Source organism: Phalacrocorax aristotelis, chromosome 5 (assembly GCF_949628215.1).
Source record: "Phalacrocorax aristotelis chromosome 5, bGulAri2.1, whole genome shotgun sequence".
Taxonomy (NCBI): Eukaryota; Metazoa; Chordata; class Aves; order Suliformes; family Phalacrocoracidae; genus Phalacrocorax; species Phalacrocorax aristotelis.
The window spans coordinates 5,428,741-5,444,053 of record NC_134280.1 but is presented as its reverse complement, the minus strand read 5'-3'; the positions used below and the strand labels follow the sequence as shown (position 1 = coordinate 5,444,053).

Genomic DNA, 15,313 nt, shown 5'->3' with positions numbered 1-15,313 from the left:
CTCTCCAGCTTGTCCAGGTCTCTTTGGATGATATCCCATCCTTCTCGTGTCTCAACTGCACCGCTCAGCTTGGTGTGATGTGCAAACTTGCTGAGAGTAGACCCAATCCTGCTAAGTCATTGACAAAAATATCGAACAGCACTGGTCCTCACATGGACCCCTGAGAGACACCACTCATCACTGGTCTCTATCTGGACATTGAGCCATTAACCACTACCCTCTGGATGTGACTATCCAACCAATTCCTTATCCACCTAAATAATTCATTTATCCCACTTTCTTATTCCTTATTCCACCTAAATTCTAAATTCATTAAATTAAACCTAACTCCTACATTCCGTATCCCACCTGAAGAAGCTGATGGGCAGGATTAGGTGTTGGAGTCTGCAAAGGAATAGGTGGTTGGAGAAGCACAAATGGATGCTTTTATTCCAGTGACCAAAGATATCTTGGCAAAATCCAGTCTAAGGTAGTAGCTGTTACCAGCCAAAGGCTGTTCAATGTCTTGGGTGGTGGCAGCATGGAATTTTGTGTCTGTGGCTTAGATATATAAGTAACTAGCATCTAAGAAATGACATGCAAATTAGGTACATCTTTCAAGTCAGCAATGATATAGATTCTGGCTCTCTTATAAATTGGTTTATCGCATATTCTGTTTATTGTGTCTTAGGACTCATCTCAAGTAGCTACTATACTTGTCTATTTAAATGGTTTTTCACTGCTTATAGCTGATGGCAAGAGTGAAAAGGAAGATTACCTGGTAGCTGTTGTCAAGGGCAGGGAAGCTCATAGCTTTAGCTCTGCATGGTGATGGCAATTAGAGTAAGGCCTAGAGAGAAAGAGCCCTTTTCAAGCATTCCTTTCTTGTTGTATTACCTCTTACGGTGTTACTGTCCTTTTTTTCTCCCCCCCCACCTTTAAGTGACAGGTTACAGCTTTCTTCTCTTAAACCTGCCTCCCACATACCTGTTCTGTTTTTGTAGTCTTTTTTTCCACTTTCCTCAGTCCTCTTTTTTTATGCTAATGCATAAAGACTACAAATTCAAGCCACTGGCATTTTTAGTATGGATTTAAAAAAGAGCTTTTGAGACTTCATCTTTCTTTCTGTTTTGTTTTTGGCTAAATCTTAAGATTTATTGAATGAGGGGCAAAAAGGGATGAAGAGTTGTCTCTTCTGTGCCTACCCTACAGTAGGCAATAATCCAGTTTTTTGAACTCTAAGAGACCAAGGTTCAAGTGACTTGTTTGGTTGGATAAAAGCCAATAGGTGCTTTGCAGTGTCTTGTTTTCCCTTTCCCCCACCACAACTGTTCCAGCAATTAATGTATTTTATAGAATCATTATTGCATGTGAACATACTTGAGGCAGCGGGCAATGTCTCTCATGTCCAAGTAACTCATTAAAGTGGAACTATTAAAACAGAAGGGAGCCTGCCGTAGCCAGTTGTTATGCTTTTGCGAAGGGCTGGTAGGGTGATTGGGGAGTGGAGAACCTGCTGAATAGAAGTCGTGAGGATTAGAGTTGTTTAGTCAGCACAGTGAAGACTGAAAGGAAAAATGATGGTTCTCTGAATGTATCAAGGGGTAAACAGGGGAAGAAAGGAGCCACTTGTGTGAAATAACATGCTGGCACAGTAAATATGAACTAGGAATTAATACATTTAGGCTAGAAACTAAATATGTATATATACTTCTAAACATTGAAGTAGTCTGGCAGCAGGCTTTTGATATGAGTATAGCAGACAAAAATCAAGTCTGTGGAAGGATTTACAACATCTCCAATGGCTAAGGACTCTTTTCAGTGATTCAAATGGTATCTTTGGTTCTATGTGCTGAACTAATCCTGCAAGATATAGCAGCCCTGCAAGCAGGAGCGCAGCTTGGCAGGGCTTGGTCATATTCTGTTTGACAAACTCACTTCTGCCATTTGGCAGGAGTCATCTTTGCGTTGTACCTTTCAGCAGGTTGTACGTTAGAGCTGTAAACGGCTGGTTTAATGCCCTATTTTTTTAGTTTTGCCTTCAATCTACTGCTCCATACAGTTCTTTTTCTTTGGATATGTCTTCCTTTCTTTTGGCTATTTCTTTGCTTGAAACCATCGTCAAACTTAAGAGTCTGTATTGGCTCATTAAATACCTTGCATCATTTTTGGCACAGAAGCAAGAAGGAAATTTCCACTTGAACAAGATTTGGATGAGCACAGAAGATTCCTGAAGCTGGCAATTAATTTAAATCCCTTTTGCTACCTCCTTTGAAACCCTGGGATCATATCAGAAAATGTGTTTCTAGCTCCCCTAGCGAGCTTTAAATCAACCAGACCTCAACGAATAAAATGTGGCATTGTGATTTCTTGCCAAATTGAAAATAAAATGGTAACCGACTAAAAATTAATTTGCACAGTGAGGAACTCTCACAGTAGTTTAAGAAATAATTCTGTTTGTATGATGCTTTATGATTTGATGGGCCACGTTTTGTATTCATTAATTTGGGTACCTCAATTTAAATCACTCTCTTGCTACCTAGGGTGCAGAGGAAACAAAATGAGATGTAGACTACCCGTGTCTGAGGGGAATGCCAGAAGCACTGCCGTTGTGTCCTTAAAGATTATTACCCCCAGTGCCTACCAGAGCTGAGAGAGGGGTGGCATAATATACAGAGATATAAATTCTCTGAGGCAGAGCATAGAATTTTACAACCTAAGTGTAATAGGATGTATTGTGCCATCAGCAAAGGCTACAGAGTTTCATGTGATTAAAATAAAAAAGGGTCCAAGAATATGCCTTTAACTACCATTTTAGCTGCAATAATTTTTGTCTCTTGGCATTTATATTGGCCATCAAGAGAGAGGCAAGCTGTAAGCTGTGCTGCAATAATAATAATACTAATAATATGAATAATAGTTAATGCTGGCTCTCCCCTCTTTCAATATACTTAAATTTCCATGTTTTCTTCTCAAAATAAAATATTTTCATGCCCCAAATCTCATATCTGTTTTCATGATATCTTGGAAATTTATTCTGAAATTTTGTTAGTCCTGTGTGCTGGTAGAGAGAGCTTTCATCAGTAAATTCCCATTAGAAGGACACTAATGGCTATAAAATCAGAGAAAGCTAATGAAAGAGAATCCCATAGGTAGTTAGGGCTTCTTTTTCCCATCTTATTATGTTCGTTATCCTCTTTCAGAAATACAGATCCCCTCGGGCTGGGAGCCACTGAAAATCTTTGGGTTTAATATTTTTTTTTATTTTAACAGTCTGTATTACCTCAAAGTCCCTTGATCACTATATTACAGTTAAGAATAAGAAGGGAATTAGCAATGAATGTCTTGCTGTTTGTGAAACACATACCACTGTCTTCAGGGAAAGCAGCTGCACTATGGTCTCATAGAAGGGAGGAACTTATAGCACTAATCCTGCCCCTTAATGCATTTTCTCCCCTACCCACCTACTGTCTTTATTCTTCATCTATGAAGTGTTGTTGTAAATGAGCGCTGCTTCACACTGTCCGCTTTCTGCTATCAAGGTCTCATCAGAAAGTGATTGTAAAACAGCGAAAAGCAGTCAGCTAGTGTACTGCGACCTTATCCAAATTAGGGATGGGGGTCTTCCTTGTCATCTGTGTGGGGCTGGACTTGTTGAACGTAGGGAGGTTATTTTATCTGTAAGAGATGATTGGTTGTACCTGTGCCTTCCTTCAGCTGTTGACCTAAACTGGTCCAAAAGCGAATGGTATTTTGCAAAGACGAGAGATGGTCAACGCAAACTGCGCTTTTTGCAATGGTTCTTTTCTTTAGGACTGTGGTTCTTTCGGAAATATTTCTAGGAGGCGTGAATTAGACCCAAGACAATCAGAAAGGGTCTGACTGTAAAGCATCCAGGTAATTTGTGTGTAGGGGAGAACAAAATTCTACCTGAGAAGGGAAAGTAGGAGGTGGATCGGCAAAACCAATCTTTTAAATAGCCTTAAGCATGGGGGACTTAGCTGGTAGTGTCTCATGTGCCTTCCTTTCTTATGTCTTAATCTGCCAGACACCTTCTTATGATTTTGAGTGAACATTGTGTGCCTGTTCTTCTTTAAAAGGTTTATTACTTTTTTGTTTTGTTTTGTTTGCTTTCTGTCATCACAGTGTTTAGGGCTTTTTTTGCTCTCTACCCAGTTTCCTACTGGTTTTGTCCCTCTTTTAAAACAGCTTTATACTTGGTTTGCCTCAGCCGCATGCAGCCTGGCATTTCCGACTCTACAAGTACCCCGTGGTGCTCAGCAAATATGAAAATCATCCAGTGTGAGATGGAAGCCCAAAGCAATGTTCCCCTGGATTAGCACCATTATTACTTTTCTCAATCTGCCTTCATTTGCATTTAAATCTGTACGCTACATCCTGCATGTTTAAGAAAGTTTGCAACTTTTTATTTATATATGCATGGCAGCTACCTTAGAGTTTTACTTCTCTGTCACATTTAAAGCAAAAATTCATTCAGAACACTTAATCCAGAACTGAACGTGCATACCTGTCACTTCAGAGTAGTGACGCATTCAGGTTTAAGGTACCCATATGATCCACTGTAGACAGGAACAGTTTGCAAAATAAAGTTTTCAAATGCCCTCTGTCAAACCAAAAAGCTTTATGCACATTTAGATCTAGAACAATTTGGCAGGGAGGAGAGAAGCAATAAAAATTAGCAAGCAACTCTTGTTTCGGCAGGTGCTTCCATGCATATACATTAAGTGCCTGCTGGTTTATGCAAAAGGGTGAGTTCAGAGAGGAGATTCAGGAGGATAGAAATTGTTTCCGACAAGAAATATTTCCACCTGGGAGCAGGGTGGTATTCAAGTCTACCATCCTCTGCACCATACAATGTCCAGGTACAAAAGCCGATGGAGTAACTCTGCTGGGTGATCTCTGGTCTCGGTGCAGTCTATGTGAGCTGGGGTTAGTGGGGTGCCATCCCACACTGGGCACCACCGTGCCCTTTCCAGCGTGCCTGTTCCCGGAGGCTTCTTGTACCTATGCAGGCACTTCCCTAGGGCTTGTGAAAAAGCTGTCATCTCTAATTTTGCGGGATTTCCAGAGGAATTTTGAGGGCCAAAATAAATAGTTTTCAAGCAATTGAAAACCTGTGAGAGACCAACAAAAGAATTGCATTTGCTATGAGCTTTAATGGCAGGACAAAAGCGTTGTGCTCGTCTTAGGTGAGCCGCCTCCTCCTCCTCCCTCCTCCAAATGTGGGATCTCCAGATCAGGTATGTTTCTTAGGACTGGTCTAAAGGGAACAGTATAAATTTTCATCGTTTACCTCTTCCTTTTCAGAGGTGTTCATGGCCATTTCAATGGTGAGCGCCCGTGGATTTTGGCAGATGAGTGCATCCTGGACCTGATGGCTGAGCTGGTTGGTAGGTGTGAACTGCAGGGAAAAATCTTTCTCTAGAGATGAAAACAAATTTGGGGATTTTTAAAGACTGAAAGTCCTGAAACTCTGTAACCAGAATTTAGTTCCTTGCATTCTTTCATTTTAAAGTAGCTTTTCTGACTGCCTTGTGCATGGACTAACACTTTATTTTAAGGCTGCAAATGATTTAAGAGATGAATGTATGTGATAATATATGAGCATACGCATATCATGAAACTAATTGCAGCAAAGGTTTTCTTGGAACATCATAAACCACTTGGTCCTTTTAAAGGACATTTGGCATTACGGATTCTCAGTCTCTCTCCCAGAAGTAAAGCAATGAACTTTCCCCTTTGAAAAATGATTTCTATCTAGACATTTTCTGTTTTTCCCCCTTTCCCTGCCACTAAATCCAGCCTCATATTTGAGAACTGCTTATGTCAATGAAGCAGATAATTGGGGCAGGACCTGCAATTTGTAAGTTCCCGTTACCTTGCTGTCCCCCTTGAGGAGTCTGCAGTGCTGCAGGACCTTGGCAGTAAATGCATCTGGTTATTCTAGAGATTGAGACAGAGCCCTGGAGACTTCTCTTGGTGAGTTTGCCAGCCATGAAAGCAGTCATCTGAGTCTGAATGCAAATTTCCTCTATCGTTTCTTACTCTAATCTATGTGTAGTTGCTGGAATAATCTTTCACTGGGATTTCCTTCAGAGTTGTTGCTTTCAGAAGGGAGAAGAGAAATTATCTTGGCATGGTTTCTCACAGACCCTTTTTCTCCCCAACCCTTACAGCCGTTGTTAAGGCTAGGTTAGTAAATTTTGGTGAGGTTTGGCCGGTAACTCAATTTAGCTGTTGAATACAACTGTTAATACTGACTGTCTGAACTGAATTATTATGTGTCCATTTGTACCTTCACTAAGCAGAAACATTATGGTTAAGTCATCCTACTGTACGCTAGATATTGTCTCGTAAATTCTCCTCCAACTATAGACAAGTGTTCAATGAGAAAGTTATGGGTTTTCTTCTTCAAGAGAAGCAAATGAGGTCTGAACATCTGGGAACAGAGACATAAAGGAATGTTTCATGACAGGTTCATTTATATATTTATAAATAAGGTCACTTACTGACTTCTTCATGGGGCTTCCAAATAACTGAAATACCGGACATTATTATAGGAGCAGAGAAAATATAAGAAAATATTGGTATAGTTAGTCTATCGATGATGTAAGCACTAAAATAACATAAACATGAGTGTGGCTAGACTGGGCATCACTGGGCTACATGGAGCAATCCCATCTGCAGAATAAAATAAAAATCAAAATGCAAATTGGTTGTTCTGATTTTGGAAGTTGCTACTGTAATACCTACCATTGCTCAGGAGCTTAAGGAATTACTTGGTTTCATTACGTTCAAGGGCAAGCTCGGTACATTCATCCATGAACTATCACAGAACATAAAAATGTGGGAATATAAAGGAGTGGAGGGTGTTGAAATGCTGAATGCAGCTGATTTAGGGACTTCTCTAGTCTGACCAATCTTTCCTGGCAAATGGATGTTCGCGTTATGGTAGGGTATAACTGGGAAGCTGTGGGCAGATGGGGAAACGTGACCTGTCACACAACTATCCCAATGCATAGTAAGGGCTTTTAAATTGGAAACCTTGAACTGAATTAACTGGAGGGTGGAGAGTTTATCTTACATCTTATGAGAATTGGAGAGTAGTCACACAACATACTTTCAGGCACTTAAATCAGTAAAGTAACAAGATAGGCCATTGATGTTCTTCACATAACCAAGAGAGAGCGCCAAGATCCCCAAAGGGCAGCTTGAAGCACCTGAGTTATCATCCTTCTCTGCATCACCTTCTGTGAATTTTCACTACTGCTCTGTTTGCAAAACGTGGGCCCCCGTGAACTCCCCGCAGGGTGTCAGGGCAGGCTGAGCGCTGACCTCCTCCCGGTGCCGGGATCGGTTTGGCCTCAGCTTTAGTTTAAGAGTTGCTGCAGAAAGTAGGAAGTCAGGCTGGGACGTTTTTTCCCTTAACCATCTGTCTTGTCGAGATTGGCAGCACAGTATATATTATAATATTTATTTAACTAAAAGTATTCTGGGTGTAAAAAGAGGGAAACGAGATATTTTCTTAAACTTCATGTAATTTCTCACCAGTCTCTCTATTTTTCTTTTCCAAACTCTGTATGACCTTGGTGCTTTTTTTATCACAATGGAAAGACTACACTGAACTTATTAAAATTTTCTTCATTTCAAAATTATATTTTAAAGTTTTCTATTAAAAAATTATGATGACTGAGGTCGTCTTACCATTAACCTACTTTTGTTTTCAGATTCTTTGTTGGGAAGGGTTTCATAGTCCTCTTGTTTTCCTCAGCAGTCAAGGGCATGTCAACAATATTGGGTTGGATTTTGTTCTCTGGATTTTTTTAGACTTTGTTTAATTGAACTATAAAATGTGGTTTGGGTTCAAATCTGGGCCTCAGATTTACACGAAGTAGGATTTTGTTTATATAATATCCTCATAGCTTTTTTCACGACCTGGGGGAATGATTCTTGGAATGCATACGAATTAATATTTCCCAAATAATGGATGCATCCTAATAAAATCTGATTTTTAAAAGAGGTAATAGTGAAAAGGCAGGAAAAATGTTATGTTAAAATGCTCTCTTCCAGTGTGGTATTTACGATTAAGTACTGTTTTCCAGCAAGACGTAATACTGAGTATGTATGAGCTGAGTGAATTCTGAATTTCCTTTTTTAGTGAATTTAATGTAAGAACATAAACAGAATTATACCCTGTTTTGTCTTCAATATTAAATATGTTATGGAAGAGGAGTAATTGTCATTTCTCACTCTAAGTAGTAGTAGTAGTAAGTAAAATTATTTGGTGAGATTTATTCAGGAATGGACTACGGACTAAAATATATTTGTCCGTTTAATAGTTTATAGTGCTATAACACCTTGCTTATTAAATGCAGTCACATTTTCTTGTTCAATGAAAGTTACAGTAGTAAATACATTGTGAAATGCAGAGTCAAGGTCAGTGGAGGCCAGAGCTTTTTTTCTATGCTCACGCCGAGTGGCATAGCGTGGTGACTGTAATCTTGGCTTCTCCTACCAGACTTTATTAAAACATTACAACCTTGGCAGGATCACCTTCTGATGGAACAAGATTAACTGTATGGCTGCTGCTGTACAATGTGCTCAGGCAGGTCTCTGTTGAGGGAAGACTGAATGCCTAGCAGATTTGTAGTGACTTTGAGTGATAAGGATTATTTGAAATAACCAAACTGTTTTCAGAATTGGGGCCCATAGCCTTTTTTCAATCATTTTACAAAATGCTTTTTGCTTACCCTGGTGAGGATCAGGCTCCCACTGCAGTCAGAGAGGAGAAGGATGGCAGTGTCTGCCTAACGCAATCATAATTGTCTCTGAAGTTGTACTTTGCAAATGCTGCTTCCTTTTATTAAAGAGGAGATTTATCAAGCAGAACACACAGGTTTTAGCCTGTCTTGGAGATATGGTATAAAGTTAGGAAATAAAGAAAGCAAACATAATTTTGTCTCCTGTGTGCTGGGTCTTTGAATATTGTAATAGGTTAATTGGATCATAGAAAGGTTGTTTTCTGAAAAACAGTGCAGGTTATAAAGGATAACAGTTTTCCAATGACACGGATGAGGTTTGTTTTGTGGGCATGAAATTCAATAATGGAAAGCTTTTAATAAATATATAATTTACGGAAGACCAAGACTTACATGACAAATGTAGTGTCATATTTAATTTGGGATGCTAGCATGCAGCTAACAGCGATCTACCGATTAACCATTTGTTCTATATGGAAACGGTACAGCAGGCAGAGGCTTGCTCATGCAGAATTTGCTGTGAAAGCCACAGATTTCATGGAAGGAGCAGAGGGAGAAATAAGAACAATACCATTTCTTGATGTTATCCTTTTTTTCAGCCTCAAGAGTTCCATAGAAATATTAAGACTGCAAATAACACTGTTTTGAGCTGCAATCACTCTCTCTAGCTGTTTTCTGTATCTGCAACAGAACAGCCACAAGGTGACCTCTTCCAGCAGCATGGAGCCTGCTGATACAATGAGATCAGAGGGAAGAAAAGAAAGCAAAGGAGAGGAGTTTAAGTGAGGAGAAGGGCTTATTTTTCCCTGTGAAGAACTAGGTCTGCTTGTTTCTTCACACAAACTTGGTGTTTTTGGTGTTTGAAGGAGGGAACTTACTTATTACATCTTTCTTCTCCGGGCTCATCCCCTGGACAAGTCCCCCGGAGTCACTGGGTCACTGGCAGCTACTGACAAATCTTTCTGTCCTATACTTGGATATTTCAGCAATACAAAGAATGACCCTTGAATACCTCAATCAGAATTGTTCCTGGCTTTTTCTCTGGTGGCGGAGGCTGAGGCCTTCTTGGCAAGGATTTATGAATAAAGCCTTCCTAACAATAGATTTCCATGTTCTTTGGCTATATTTGATTGTAATGAGTTCAACCCATGGTTACGTCTTTTTTCTAGGCTGTCAAAACAATAAATCCATGAATCTAAACTCTCTGGCATATGGTGGGAGTGATCGGTGCTCTTGCTGCCTTTCCCACATGTTGGCTAGGGCCTTGTGTGCCCTCCAAGGCAGGGGCAGGAGAAAGCCAGGATTCGCCCCTCTGTTTCTTGTGGCTCCCCTTACCCTTTTTACCCCACACCATGTTCTCCTTTTCTCTTTATCTATCTTAAGGGTGGCTGTTGCCCTCCCTGACTGCTTCCACTTGTTTCATCCCTTCCGCAACCTTTTTCCACCTTTGGCCAACTCCACTTCTGGGGTGATGACTAGGGCAAGGCACATGAGCCCCTCTTCCAGCTGAAGACGACTCTTAAAGCACTGATTTGTGTCAAGGCTGAATTACTGCTTTTCAACAACAGACATCAGGCAAAACAGAAAGAAACAGGAATTGATTTTCTCCATATCTCAGTGGCACCCTGCCCAACAGGCAGTCCCTCATCCTGCCTAAAACCTTTCACCAGTGGTTGATAAGGGTTTGAAAATTTGTTCCTAAATACTTTGTAATAACAATTAGTTGTTACACCATTAGCCCTGCCTGTAATTAGCTGTATCCAAAAGGCGTCTGTTATTAGCCTCCCTGGACCTATGTGGGTATGGCTGCTTCTTGCTAAGTTGCTACATTAATAATGGTCTGTTATTTTAAATAGGGCAATTTCGCTTCTTTTATTTTTCTTTTATTAAGGATGAGGTTTAGCTCGACATTACAGTAACCACTTACAACAGGTGATTGTCTCAATATGTTTTCTGACTTGCTTTACATAAAACTTATGACAAAAATAAGCCTGCGAGTCTTGCCTTTTTTTTTTCAGTCTTCTGACCTGGTTTTTGTCTGAGGTATTAACGACAGTAAATCCACCAGTGGTTTGGCAGGAAATGGAAATACTTCATTGGTTTTTGTTTTCTGTGGCTGACCTGAAAAAATAAATATTTTCCTGCCAGTGTGGTGTAGTGAGTCAGACAAGAAATCTTTTTACTTCACTGTGATGACACCTCAAATGTTTGTTTACTTTCCAGCCTTTAGAGAGACATTGTCTTAAAACATACTTTTACTTTCTCAACACTGTGCTAGAGTTCTCTGAAATTATAAAGAAAACCCCTAACCAGTTTGTGTTTTTTTTTGTGGTTATTACAATTTCAGGGGCCCAAAGACATGAAGTAGCCTTAATGAACGGGCTAACTGTTAACTTGCACCTCCAGCTGGTATGTCTTTACGATGTTTATTTGATGTTGTGCTGACAAATATTTGTTTTCCTTTCTTTGTGAAAATAAGCGGTTTTCTGAGGACCTCACAAAGACAGCTGTGGATGACAGCCAAACTTTTCTTAAGTCTTGGGACTTGTATCTTGAATGCCGCTTTGGTCTGTGCAAGACCTGGCTCCACGTAATATTAAGCAGAAAAGCTGGAGAGAGAAATATCTTCAAGGGCTCTGTACGGGAAGTTCGAGCTGTTCTCGCATGTGCTGTGTGTTGGTCTTCAGAAAGGAGATCTTATAATTTAAGAAACATTTACAAATAACTTAACATTTTAATTTCATACCACATTTCAAAGTTTAAGAAACAAGAGTTCAACTGTGAGCAAGACAAAACTGTAATTTCAGTCAAGCTTAAAATGCAGTTGCATACAAAAATGGCATTTTCAGTTATGCTGATTTATATACCCCCTAAAACATAGTAAAGCATCTGATTTTGATTTTTATGACATAGTGACCATAGACGTTGTTTCCTTATGAGCAGGTCTCTCTGCTGTTGCATGCAGCCTGTCTCTGGTTCTCTAGTATTACCACATTTGGTTCAGCCGAATGAAGATGTGAAGATTCATTTTGTGTAGTTCACACAAAAAAATTTATCACTCTGATCCGCTCCTCTGTAACATGTCTCTGACCTTTGTTAAATTAAGAAACATGAAGCGGGGAAGGATGGGGCTAAGTACAAGCCAGTCGGGTGCAATGCAGCCAGACGCCCTGCCAAACTGCTCGGGTACACAGCCCCTGCTGAGCCCTGTGTAACCACTGCCAGCAAGAACAGGAGGGCTTGTAAGTCTTCTCCTAGTCCTCTCAGCATAGTGGCAAGCCCAGCTTGCCTCCACGCAAGGAGCTGAGAATGAAAGGCCGTTCACCTAAAGGTGTTGAGGTGACGTCTTTGCAGAAGGCTTATTCCTTTGGTCAGGCTCGTTTCAGAGGAGGGGATGATTTAATAACTGATGTTTTAGGGCAGGAACGGAAATCCAATTCCTTTGCACTGTTTGCTACTCCTCAGCTGCTGCTTTTGCTTGTGCGATGGAGCTGGGTGAAATCCCTGCTTCCCTGGCTGCAGTCAAAGCTTTGCCATCGATTCCTGTAAGTGCAAGTTTTCACTGCTGGATTTTTGTGGCCTTTGATATGGATATATGAAATAGAGGTATTATAACACTTTCCTACTTTGATAAATGTTATATGGACAAAGAAACACTTGTAATTTCTGGGGGATTCTCTGTAGTCTGCATGAAAGTAAAGCAGTCTTTATTAAGTTATATACTGTGAGCATCTCTCTCATCTCTGCTTAGATACATTTCAACGTATCTTTTGGTTTTTTTGTTCTTAACAGCTATCTTTCTTTAAGCCTACACCAAGACGCTATAAAATTCTTCTAGAAGCCAGAGCCTTTCCCTCTGACCATGTAAGAAATTAATATTTCACCATATTTGTATTATTAATCATATTTTCCCAAAGAATATCAGTAGCCTAATTTGAATATTTATTAGCTCATCTTGTCCAAGTAACATTACAATAAAAAAAGCTGTCAGAAGCTTTTGAGCTCAGCATGTTTTACAGATCGTAGCTTTATTCCTTTTTTTCAAATAAAAAAATGTTACAAGAGGAAAAGATTGAACGGGCACATTGATTTATTAGTCTTTTTAAAGACATTGAGCAAACTACTGGCCTAAATCAACCGAAGTTGTAAATGTTTTATTAATTCTTGTTGCTGTTTTACTTTATGAAACCAAATCAATACAAACTCACAACATTAATGCTTATATATCCCCAGACAGAGATGGAAATGTTTGTTCTTAGTACTTTAGATTACTAGTTCAAACATAATTTGTCTGCTGTAAAATAGAAGACAATAGCCCGTGCATCACAGCTTAGAGCAAATCAATTTTTTGGGTTTGTGGCCCACTGCTACTTTATCATCAGCTCCGTAAACTCGTGGAACTTGATAACAAATTTGATCTCTAAGGTGCGATAAAAATGACTCAAGCTGCTAACAGGTTTATTTGCAATGAAGATGGCGCCACAGATGTGTATAAACCTCAAATTGCCTTTATTCTAAGTAATGTTCATACTAATCCCACGTTTGTTCCAGGCACACTTGTATATTTGGACTTCATTTTTAAAAATTTCTACTGCACTGCAGTAATAACCTGTACAACCGCAGTCACTTCAGTTCCTGTCATGTAATTTAAAACTATTTAATAATATTATTCAATGATTTTTTATGCTATCTCCAGAACCATTATTTATTGATAAAATCAGTGGGTAGGATTTTCAAAAGAGCCTGTGAGTTTAGTGCTCTGATTTCCTCCCAGCTGTGCAGCAAATCTAAGATGCGAGAAGAGCATGGGACAGCCTGTATGTGCTGGCCAAACCTCATTTGCATTGACAGCAGCAGTGCATACGTGACAGCCCGGGATTTAGCACGTGCTACCAAGCAAAGCAGGTACCCAGGGGCTCTGGAGAGGCAATGTTCAGTCTTCTCTGTGGCTGTTTTCCAGGCAGGCGTTGCTTGCTGGGATCTGGTAAAGCACATCCTCCACCACATTTCCATCCTCGTTCTGCTGCGTGAACTTATCCTGCAGGGTTTAGGCTTTGACTTTATCCTTGCTGCCTGATGATGTGAATTAAATTCTGATCTTTTTTGAACAACAGAAAATCTAGAAAGTTTTCGGTGGAGTTGGATTAGGATTACAAATGTTAATTTTGGTGGAAGGCAGGCATCTGAACCCCTTTTCTGAAGTTCTGACCTTTTTTTCTTTTAGTTGTTTTAGCATCTAATTGCACTAACATGCTCTGCATGGAAATCTCTTCCAGTACGCAGTTGAGTCCCAACTTCGGCTTCACGGACTTGATGTGGAGAAATGCATGCTCATGATGCAGCCACGGGAGGTTGGTGAGGAATATGTCCCTTCTGCTTGCTATTGCTAAGGGCAGAAGCTTATTTCATAGGAGAGTAGCCATACGTTCTCAAGTATTCTGGTGGCTGCCTGCAGAAGTTATAATCTATTCCTCCTAATACTTTTTGGTAAAATTTATGAATCTAGTATTCTGTGTCTGCATCTATTTTTTGGTATTAGAACCCATTTTATGATCGTTGGGTTCAACTAGTGCGTTTGCCTTATAGAACAAACTAAAAAGGTTATTTTCCCTATTTTTCCTGTTTGCAAAACCTGACAGCATCCTGAGAGAACTGCAAAATATAGTAGCTTATTGAGAAACCCCGATGTCCTCTTAATGTCCTAAGGTAAAAGATTGCCATAACATGAACAGCAGCAGCCTGTGTATCGGCACAAACGAAGGGAAAGGTCTGCTTTGAGTAATATGCAATTCAGATTAATTTGAAAGAGTGCCTTGCTTCACTTTTGCAGTATTAAGAACTTTGCCACCTAACTATAAACTGATGGTGACCTTTTGCTTCTGAAATCTGAGTCATCTTGTGAGTAAAGAGCCCACTCCTGAACGCTTGATAGATTTGCAAAGATTGTTGAGATAATAAGTTACTTGCAATTCAACAATCTTGCCCAAGCTCTTTTCAGTAACAAGTCTAATTTAATTCTAGGTTTTCACTGTCTAATTGATCCCTAGGTGGTGGTATGTTTTACATGATCCCTTGCTAGGAAGATGGGAGGAGGATGGGGCAGTAATTTTCCTATAAAGAATACAGAATGAGGGTTTTTTTTTTGGTTTAAATTCCTCTATATTTAATGACCCCAGGTATGGGGATTTTTTGTACTTTTGATGATGTGAGACTTATTGTTTTTGAAATATAAATATGGCAGGTTTATAATAGCTTCCTATGGGATACGTAGTTAATCAGAAAAGTACAGAGTGAAACTGATAGACAACTTTCAAGCCTTGTGGGTGTCACAAATTTCAGATGCCACATAAAAATCATTACATATGCTGTTTGCACCAGGATTTTTTTTACTGTAAATTACAACTGTCTGAAATGTTAAAGAGTATGAAGCATGCTAGAATATGAAGTGAATAGACTTTTTATAACTGGCACCTTCAAGATAAGTTTGCTAATGATTTTTTTTTTTGAGGTAACTCACTCATCGGCTACTTCATAGCACTACCTCTGTATATCAT

The 15,313-nt window shown here is 39.7% G+C and overlaps 1 protein-coding gene across 4 annotated transcripts in view; it reads left to right on the top strand.

The window, feature by feature from the left end:
* The window catches only part of KYNU (kynureninase), a 60,716-nt gene that overhangs the window by 13,796 nt on the left and 31,607 nt on the right, over positions 1 to 15,313 (top strand). For all 4 annotated transcript variants that reach the window (XM_075092812.1, XM_075092810.1, XM_075092809.1 and 1 more), the window contains 4 exons: positions 5,308 to 5,390; positions 11,107 to 11,168; positions 12,552 to 12,623; positions 14,036 to 14,110. In XM_075092812.1, the coding sequence (XP_074948913.1) occupies positions 5,308 to 5,390; positions 11,107 to 11,168; positions 12,552 to 12,623; positions 14,036 to 14,110 (292 nt within the window). The remainder of the gene's footprint in view (positions 1 to 5,307; positions 5,391 to 11,106; positions 11,169 to 12,551; positions 12,624 to 14,035; positions 14,111 to 15,313) is intronic.